Genomic DNA, 10,684 nt, shown 5'->3' with positions numbered 1-10,684 from the left:
GTCTGTGAGGTTGTTCTCCCTCAGCAAGCCAGAGAAGGATCTCTGAGCGGCCACAAATTCATATATATAGCCTTCAGTTCCCTGTACATTTACAGGTTGCTTCCCTTTTGGGATCAATGAGCAATTTCAGGCTTTTTGGACAGACCAAATCTCCATCAACGCTACACAATCAGCTCCGGGTGCCTTCTTAAAAGGATAAAAACGCCCAACAGCAATAAAACAATGCTCACATAAAAATGTGTGCAAGGATTCTGGATAGTTAAATCAAGTTCATATCAATCAGCAAGTGCGACTATGAACATGAACTGAAACAAAAAGCTACAGCCTGAACGAGGAGGCAGATCAGCCAAAACGCTACAGCCTGAACGATTATGAACATGAATTGAAACAAACACAGCTATGCATAAGGAGGCATATCCGAAACTCGTGTCTGTTGCTGCTCTTTTTCAGTCACTTTCCAGATACCCACAGCCTGCAATAAACCAACTTTTGATAACCTGTCCGCATCTTCATTTCTGTCTCTGTAGATGTGAGCAATTGAGAAATGGTTAAAGGACTGTTTTAAAGACAAGATCTCTTCAAGGAGGGGCCTCAACATATAATTTTGACACCTGCTATTTCCGTTTACCCACTTAACTACATTCAAAGAATCTCCAAAAATCTGGATTGCGCATATGTGCCTATGGACCAGCCAACAGAGGAGAAGTTTCAGGGTTGAAAGTTCTGCATAGTTATTTGATCCAGTACCAAGACCCACAGAAGCCATTAAAGAATGAGAATCGTTTAAATGTATAATTATTCCTGCCCCAGCTGAATTGATTTGTGAGGCCCCGTCGAAGTAGGCCCACGGGACACCTGCTCTGATAGTTTCCTCCCTGCTCTGAGGTTTGATCCTTGTGTTCTCCGGCTCAGGGATACTGGAGTAAACTGCTATGCTTTGAATAGCTGTTGCTTCTGCTGAAGGGATATTGTCTTTGAACAGACTTCTGTTCCTGGCCAACCATACTCCCCAGCAGACAATAGGAGGCAGATTTCTTAGATTTCCTTCTGAAGAATGGTTCCACCACTGTTCCCAAGTAGCCAATACGGAATCCCCTTCCCATCTAAGCTGTTTTTTTAATAGATTGGAAACCTCCTTCCACACCCTCTTTGTGAAAGGGCATCCCAAGAAGAGATGATGAATGGTCTCCGAGTCATCTTTGCACAGTGGGCATCTTCCAGGCCCTTGCTTGAATCTTGCTTGGAGAACGTCCCAAGTTGGTATCTTATGTTTTAGCACACACCAGAAAAAAAGCCTGGCTTTCTTAGGACATTTTAATTTCCACAGAGATTTTGCCCACCAGCTTGGATCCTCCCATCCTTTTCTCGACATTAAGAAAGAGTATCCTGCTTTAGGGGCTTAAGATCCTGAGTCAGCATGTGCCCAGACCAGCTGGTCTGGTCTGTCTCTTATTCTCACATTGGATCTTTCTAATTCTTGAATGTAAGTCTGCCATTCGTTCCACCACAGGGGACTGATTTCAAGGTCTGCACCTGATTTCCAAGATTGCCCCCAAATTGTAGATTGCCCTATTTTCTCCACCTGTGATAGATGCACAATGCCTTTGTATTCCAGATGTCGAAGAAGCCCAGGGGACAAAGCAAAAAGTTCATTACATCCTACCCATGGGTCTCTTCCTATCCTAACATTTTCACCATTCCCCACCTGCCAGGCCAGTCCTTGCTCAATGACTTTAAAAGCTTCAGTAGTGGCTTTCCATATCACTGATACATTCCTTCCTTTCTTGTTATGTTTACGGATCCATTCTTCCAAAGGCTCCGGATCTATGTATTTGCGCTTCACAACCCTTGTCCACAAATTCTCAGAAGTTATAAGCCTCCAACCGGATTTGGCTGCCAGGGAGGTGCTGAAATCATTTAGGTTCTTTATCCCCCAGCCGCCCCAATCTTTAGGTCTGGCTATCTTGTCCCAAGCAACCCAAGGAAGAACAGAATCCTCCTTAGAGCCCGACCAAAGAAACCTGTTACATAGCTTTTTTATCTTATGGAGAGTCCCTTTTGGAATCCATGTTAGTGCTGCCCAGAAGACTGGCATGGCTTGCAACACTGAGTTGACCAAAGTCAATCTACCTGCCCTAGATAACCACCTGAAGCTCCAATGGTTGATCTTTGCTTCAATTTTTGCCACCAACCAGTTCCAATCCTGTTTTTTGTAAGAATTTGGTTTCAGCCAGAAACCCAGGTACTTGAAAGGGGTCTCCATGTTTGAAACCTCATAAGGAAGAATGGCAGAGATTTGAGCGCATTCCAATCTGCTGAAACCTTCCATTATTAGCTGAGACTTGTTGAAATTTATTTGCATTCCTGTAGCTTTCATGAATAGGTCAAGAATATTTTTTAGTTCTCTCAATTCATTCAGATTTCCATTTGTGAAAAGAAGGATGTCATCTACAAAAAGAAGGTGAGAAATGAACATATTTACAGCTACTTCCAAACCTTTGATCAAACCTGTTCTCCTTGCCTCCAGGATCAACCTACTAAGCCCTTCTGCCACTAGGAGAAAAAGTAACGGGGATAATGGACATCCTTGTCTCAGTCCCCTTTGCCCTTTGAAAAACTGAGATGAGGCCCCATTTATAAGGACTGCAAAGCTTACGCTGGAAACACAGCCCATTACCCAATTTATAAATTCCAGCTTGAAACCCAGATGGGTAAGCAGCATCCTGAGGTAAATCCAGCTGATCCTATCATAAGCTTTGGACAAATCTATCTTTATCACAGCTCCTTTCTTGATAGTCTGTCTTAGGCTATGAATAGTCTCCTGTGCAACCCCTATTGCTTCGTGAATTTGTCTCCCATCCAGAAAACCAAATTGTTCACTTGAAATATTTCTTGAGAGAACCGGTTTCAGGCGCACGGCAATGACTTTTGCTATAATTTTATAAACACAATTACATAGGGAGATAGGCCTGAAATCTTCAAAAGAAATCGGGTCCTCCTTCTTTGGAATGAGTGCTATAAAAGTTGCATTGAAAGGAGAGTAAATCTCCCCTTTCCTTCTTGATTCTTCCACAACCCCTGTGAGTTCATCACCAATTTCATCAAAGAAATGGTTGAACAGCTCAATAGTCCACCCATCAGGGCCTGGACTTTTATCTTTTGCCATTGATTTTACAACAGCTTCAACTTCCTCTTTTGTCACCTCTTCCACTAAATTCTCAGCTTCTTCCTCTTCAACAAACCTGGGGAAACATTGGGCTACCCTGATCACCTCTGCCAGAGTAATCCCTCCTTGGTCGGAGAACAGACTCTGGAAATGATTCTTTCCCATGCTTGAGAGTTCTTCAAAAGATGTAGCTTCTCTTCCACCCTGATCCTTTAATTTCCAGATAGTATTTGCATTTTTCCTACCCTTGGCATAGTTATGGAAAAATTTTGTATTCTCATCACCTGCCTTCAGCCAAACTGCCCTGCTTTTTAGCCTCAACTCCTCTTCTTTGTCCAAAAGAATCTTGTTCCTTTGTTTTTCTAGTAACAAGATCTTGTCCTTCGATTCCTGATTTATGTACCCCTCTGCTTCAGGATCCTCCATGGCTCTAAGATCAGCATCAATTTTGGACAGCTCCTCAAGTTGACTGCTCTTCCTGGCTTTTGCCCATTCGATGGTTGCTTTTTTCAGACGCTTTAAGTTATCCATGAATAGAGCTCCCTTGTTTTGCATCACAGAGCTGTTCGTGTGTCTCCAATATTGTTTGAAAAGGATGTTGTAAGACTCCTCCTGCAGCCAGGAAGCATTAAATTTGAAAGGAGGAGAAGGCTTGAGGGGAGGCTTGTGAAGCTCCATTAGGATAGGAAAATGATCAGAATTCCCTCCTTCTCCTACCCATTGCCTGAACATTGGAATGTTGGCTGTCATATCTTCGCTTATGAGGAAGCGGTCCAGGCGTTTTGCCACTCTTCCTTCCCCCGCTCTTCTATTCCTCCAAGTAGGTTTTACTTTAATAAGATTCACATCTATAAGGTTATGAGCTTGAAGGGAATTTGCAAAAAATTCCGAGAGCGGGTCTTCCCTGGCAGAAGGACCCCATGCTTCCACATTTCCCATTGAAAAATTTAGATCGCCTCCTAGAATCAGACTTCTGTTCTTCAGCAGAGACTTGGATAAGAGGCAATTCCAGAAAGATTCTCTTCCCTGGCAAGGCCCATAAACATTTAGAAACAATATAGGAAACCCAATCTCTGCGGAAAAAGCCTCCAGCCCAAGAACATGATCCATTCCCCAAAGGCTATAGGCCTGCAACCTACCTTCTCGAAAACCAATAGCCAAACCCCCAGAGTGCCCCTCCGCGTCTAAAGCATGGAAAGTCCATCCTGGGAAAGAAATTCTGAGAGCTGATTCCACCTCTAGGCCTTTACCTAGTGTTTCTTGAAGAAAGAGAATGTCCGGATTATAACGGGAGATTAACTCCTTTAGGGCCAGTTTTTTGGGTTTACTGGCTAAACCCCTACAGTTCCATGACAAGAGGATCATTTGACAACCTGGTCAGGGGGAATAGCTGCTCTAAGCGCCCCAGGAATGGACATTTGTTTCCCATCTGCTACGTCAAATTTCGCTTTAACCTGTGCTTTTGACAAATTTGATTTCCTACCCCTGCCTTTTCTTTTGGAAACCTGAGATGTGGAAGAGCCTAATCCTCCAACCGGCCCAGGAGATTCAAGAATTTTACCCGATATTTTGTCCAGTGATCTAAGATTATAGTGACACGTCGGGGTGGACACTGCCGAGGACATACCATGATGAGGACCATTTTCGCTGCTCAGATGAATAGCCTCAATACGGTTTTCTGTCGAGGGCTGATCAACTGAAACGCTGTTTTTTACCGGATTTTCAATATTTGAAGCGTTATCAATCAGCGTTGTGGAAATCGGATGATTGCCCAAATCACAATGCAAACAGGTTGGCTCCTCCAATCCGCCTTCAAATCCTTCGGTTGAAAACTCCAACGCCTTCGGCTCCATGCGACATTGAGGCACCTGTGTATCGACCTCGGCCCTTGTAACTTGACAGCTTGCCTGAGCCTTTTCGTTCTGAGCAGCCTCCTTATCAGGATCCTCCCGGATGATTGGATCCTCCAAAACACCTTCAGATCCTTCGTTTGAAATCTTCAGAACATTCGGCTCCAAGTGGCATTGTGGCGCATTTATAACGCCCTCGACCTTTGAAGCGTGACTGTTTGCCAGAAACTGTTCGCTCTGAGAATCCTTATCAGGATCCACCCGGATGACCTCAGAAGCCGGTGCCTTCTCCTTCTTCATATTTTTATTTTTGCGCTCACCGGACTCACATTGCAAAAAGTTTGGGTTCTCCAATCCAACATTAGTTCTATCAGATGAAAAATCCACTGTCTTCGTCTCCAGCGGGCTTGGATTCGCAGGAAGAACTGGCTCGAGATTTGTGGTTTGACTGATAGCCTGTTCCTTTTCGATCTGATTTCCTCTCATATCAGGATCCTCCTGGGTGTCCTCAGGGACAGGCTCTTTCTCCTTCCTCGAATTTTTGCCTGTTCGCTCACCTTTCTTCTGCGGCCTTCTCCTGCGGTTTCCCAAGGGGCAGTCCCTTGCCAAATGCCCATAAAGATGGCATCTATGACACCTGAAAGGAAGGTGTTCATAGTCCAAAGGCTGCTCATACACATAATCTTTGTACTGTAGGATTATTGATTCTAATAGGCCATCCTTGGGTTTTAGTCGAACAAGTATTCTGGCCATCGCTCTTTCATGCGTGTGCAGAAAAGACATATCAGCTTCTATGAATGTGCCCACTACATCCCCTATGGATTTGAACACCGATTCCACCCACAGAAATGGCGGAAGACCAGGAGCTCTAACCCATACTGGTATTTCGTCCACCTTCTCCTTCTTTGCGTCAAAAAGCGGCGTCCACCTCTTAAACAGGATCGGGCGCTTCCCATACGCCCAGTTCCTCTCTGCTATCCAATCCGCGTCTTCTTTCTTGTTGAAGCTGGCCATAAACCATCCCTTAACCAGTCCCGTGACTCTAAACGAGGTTGCAGGGGAGTCCTTCCATTGGGCCTCTGCCCACTGGTTCAGAGATTTACCTGACAGTTCCATCCCTCTAATTTTACCCACCAGTGTACATTCCGCCACAGCTAAAGCATCTTCCACCTGGACATCCATACCTAGGATCAAATTACCTCCACCCTTCCTCTTTTTTAGAAGTTTTTCCTTCTTACTTTTACCAACTGCCTTATTCTGTGCAGGGTCTTCCTCCTCTCCTATCAGGACTTGGTTCTCAACCTCCTGCAGGTCCTGTTGACCACCCTGCCTTGCCACTTGATCTTTAAGTGCTGAGTCCTCCAGAGAACCCCTGCATCCCTCAATCAAGCTTTTCTTTATATTTGCTCCTGTTCCGGATGCCTCTGCTTCCTTCCCACCACTTTGGGTTCCGCCATCCTTCCCTGCCTTCAAACCCTTATTTGATCCGAGGGTGCATTTTTCATTGCATGGACCAGATTTCTGCGTTTCCTTACAGGGATATCGCCCACTTTCAGGTGGCTGGAGCCTTCCTTCCAACGAAACCCTTCCGGCACCTGCTTCCCCTCCAACCGACCTCCATACGCCCTGTTTTGGTTGGAAGTTATTGATATCTTCTAGCTCTCCTTGCAGGCGAACTGTACCAGCGATGGTTCTTCTTTTGCAGCCATGAGGAAACGCTGGATCCTGGGACAGATCATTTTCCGATATTACCGGTGCCTGGAGACCCTTCCTTCCTTTGATTCTCGGTCCTGCCCATCCAACCTCTGTCTCTGACTGCACTTTTGTGCCTTGGATGCTCCAAACGCCTTCTGTAGCCAGATCAGCGGGTGCATGGCAGCCATCTGACCCGAAGAACTTGACTACGTTCTGGGCAGTAACCTCTTTCCCCCACATCGTCAAAATATCCTCAGGCGCCGGGTTTAGGTCAACAGCTTCATTTGGTTTTACCATGGTAAAAAACAAATAAAAAATTCGAATAACAATGCTGCATGCAACCCTTTACCTGCTACTGCCTGCCTGGAATCTCCGGCTTAAACAGGAAAACCAATGCAATAGTAAAAAATTTAAAAACTGCCCCGATCCGCCTTGAAACTTCCACCATCTGTCTCGACCTGCACCTCGACAGGAACTGCCACCCGATCTACCTCGAACAGCGCTGCCTCAACCCAGGCCATCAGGCCTAGGATGCCTGCGTTCAAAACCTCTGCTTCGGCGCTCCTTCATCGCTCCATAACATATTCGTCTATGTATCATGCTCAAAACTTTATCATGCAAGATATTTTAGCAATTAAATACCATGAAGAGCTATGAAATTTAACTGCTAAGTAATATATGATTCTATAAAAATGATTTTCTTCAATAACCTAGATCTAGAATTTACCTTTCTCCTATGGTCAATGAATTTAAAACATTAATCGCATTTGACATTAGAGAAATCAACACCACAAAATTTAAAATTTTACACTTAACACAAAAAAGAACACCAAGGAACTTTAGATTTAGAATTTAATTATCCCTTAGGTAATTTTTTAATGTGCGAAGCTTATGAAGCAAAGTTAATGTGGCAAATGTTTAATTAAATTTTTTAATGTGACAAAAAATAAAAATTAAAAATTAAAAAGGCTTTAATGAATTAAATTTTTTAATAGGCCACAAGCCACATAAAAATTTAATTTTTTAAATGTGAAAGCATAAGTCCTCTTTTGATTTAATTCATTCACAATTTCAAAGTAATTTTTTTTTTAGTTTTAAATGTTTTAAGTAAAATCAAAATAAAAATAAAAGAAAGGAAATCAAAACAAAATTCAAAATCATAAGTTAAATAAAAAATATATAAAAAAATAAAAATAAATTAAATCAAAACAAAAGAAATCGAAAAGTAAAAAACAACAAAAAATAAAATTGAATTAATGTGAAACCTAAACCTAAACTAAAGTTTAAAAAAGAAAAATGAGATGGAAATAAACAAGAGAAAACCTAACTCATAACAAACAAAAGAAATAAAACGAAATCGATTTTTTATTTGTGTATTGTGTAGGCTGAGAGAGAGGCGACGGGAGGAGCTCGATGGAGGAGCTGCGAAGACTGTGCAAGTTTCGATGGAGATAAAGCAACACACAGATGACAATGTTGAGGTATGGAAATCTATCGATGGAGGGACAGACTGCGAGCAGGAAGGGATCTACAGGTTGATGGAAGAAAGAGGGACACGGAAAGGGAGAGATGAGGGAGCAGCAACAGAGAAATTGGGAGATGGGGTTTTCGGAGATGGAGAAGGGCAGAAACGAAAGACAACGAATGAAGGGATGAAGAGAGGGAGCCGATTCGGTCTTTTGTAGGTCAAAGGAGAAGAGGGCATGAGGGCATGCAAATTTGATGGAGAAGAAGGATGAGGGAGTAGTGGGGTTTCTGGCAAAATAAAATAAAATTGAAATTTGTAGCAGATCGAAAACCCTAGGCAGTAAAATAAATTTCAAAATTTTCCAGAGAAAGAAAAACACAACCAAAAGCTAGTAGCTCAAACCCTTAAAAAAAATTTCTCAAAAATTTGTGATTAAAGTGATATTCTTCTGCTTCAGATTTATCCTTGAAACCCTTATAAAATCTCTAGATTTAAATTTTAAAACCCTCAGACTGTAAAATTTTCTAAAAAAATGTCCTTGCAAAATGATATTGAGGCCAGATCTTACCCTCTAGGGCCTAGATCTGGCTTCAAACAAGAATTCTCCTTCAAATTTGTACCTACAATGACAAAAACAAAATGACCAGAAACGATATATACAATGATGAAATTAAAAACCCAAAAAAATCAATTAAATAATTACAATAATTACACGCTAAAGGATCTAAGTAGCCAGATCTATCATAATGCCACACATAAATTAAAACATTTTTAATTTTAAAAGGAGGTGCTAACTCGAAACCCTCATGCATCACAAAACAAAAATCTTATGATAAACTCGAAGCCAATTTCGCTGGGCTCTTTAGGAAACACAGATCAAGAGTTGGCTGGTCCAACTGAAAACTTCTTCTAACACTCGAGGATCTAAATCAATATTTCCCTACAAAACCCGATCCATCCATTAAAAATAGAGCGATAAAATAATAATAAAACTTAAACAAATAGAGATACCCGCTATTATGTTCAAAATTTAGATTATTATTCAAACCCCAGCGACTGAGCAAGATACCTATACTCAAATCACTCTTCAGAAGTTGTCATCAATGGCTTTAGAAAAAAATATGCATGAAATAAAATAGCTTACAACATTCTCATGAAGAGTAACACCAACAAAATTTAACCCCAAAGTCTTTCTTTATTATCCAGAAAAAGATTACACAAGAGCTTCTTGCTAAGCACACGACTCAGAGATCGGATGGATCGACTGACAAATGACCTCCTATTTAAAGATAAATCCTCCAACGGCTAGTTCGAGTGATCCTTGTCAAAGTAATCTCGACCGTTGATGAATATCAAAATTTCTTTTAATCTCATCCATCAAAATATTTAATTTTTGAGGAAATTCCAAATTTTCATTTAAATGCATTTTAATTAACTGAAAAATAGAATTTTTGAGTTAATTTCCTAAAAAATTGACTTTGACTTAACCCCGAGGGACCAAAGGTTTAAAATTTATCAAAATAATTAATTTACCTTAGTCCTAGGACCTTTTAAAATTTAATTTTTTAGGACCGACAAATTTTTCCTTTGGAGAATTTAAATTTACTTAGGATTTAGAATTAATTAAATTTCTCGCTTAGGATTTTGATTAATTTTGGGCCAGAAAATTTAATTAATTAACCTATGAGGGGTTAAATTATTTTCCAACCGTAAGACATTTTACATCATGATTTTCATATTTTTTACATCACAAGGGGGATAACTCATTTGTAATAGACTGTCCCAGATTACCCATTTCTACGACACGAGTATAATCCAATAGACCAAATAATTTATAATAAAATAATCTAACCAAATAGCTAGGATTATTCTCAAATTAATTATACATAGACTCAATCTAGAACACTAGGACTCACCTAAGATCCTAGTGAGAAAATCCATTCCATATTTGGGGTAAGACTAGAGGGAAAAACTCTGCCAATTATTCGAAAATGAGTCGGTGAGACGAAAAACCTCATAGAATGGAGATCATCACTAGAAAGGTAGGTTTACCCAGGTCATTACATACATGACACATGTCTGTTGAGATTATTTACATTATACACATGCATAATGGGTTTACATAACATCTTGGAAGTCAGGATGATGATGATAGCTGGATGACACAGACACATTAATTAGGCATTATCCCTTTTGTGAAAAAAGGGGGTGTACTGCTATGGGTTGTTGACACGTAGTGGTCAATGAGGCCCATGTTAACCTTAAAACCTCTTAATAATCCCTAGATATTGTGTGATTACATTTATATTATTATATTGTTATGTACGTTAGAACCCCTCATATGGTCCCATTTTTGTACCCTTTGTCTTCTATATATATACTAAGGAGACCTAGTCTTAGGATCATCAAATATTATCCTATACATTATATTCATTGCAAAAGGAGGTTTCCTTCTCGAAGAGAAGCATAATTATTAGTTTCTTATCATTTTTAAGGAACAAGGTT

The 10,684-nt window shown here is 40.9% G+C and overlaps 1 protein-coding gene across 1 annotated transcript; it reads right to left on the bottom strand.

Annotated features, from left to right (window-relative positions):
- Nucleotides 1-397: 397 nt before the first annotated feature.
- LOC149230176 (uncharacterized) lies at nucleotides 398-1,372 on the bottom strand. Its single transcript, XM_089381219.1, has one exon. It carries the CDS (start codon nucleotides 1,370-1,372, stop codon nucleotides 398-400), a length of 975 nt encoding a protein of 324 aa, XP_089237345.1.
- Nucleotides 1,373-10,684: the final 9,312 nt, after the last annotated feature.

This window comes from Pinus tabuliformis, chromosome J (genome assembly GCF_031772625.1).
Source record: "Pinus tabuliformis cultivar Carrire ecotype Pingquan chromosome J, CPIR1, whole genome shotgun sequence".
Classification (NCBI taxonomy): domain Eukaryota; kingdom Viridiplantae; phylum Streptophyta; class Pinopsida; order Pinales; family Pinaceae; genus Pinus; species Pinus tabuliformis.
Note: the sequence above shows the minus strand (reverse complement) of the source record. Positions and strands in the feature narration are given on the sequence as shown.

Excerpts from the sequence above, each read along its gene's own strand:
- LOC149230176 (XM_089381219.1), bottom strand. The coding sequence starts at position 1,372 with ATGTCGAGAAAAGGATGGGAGGATCCAAGCTGGTGGGCAAAATCTCTG.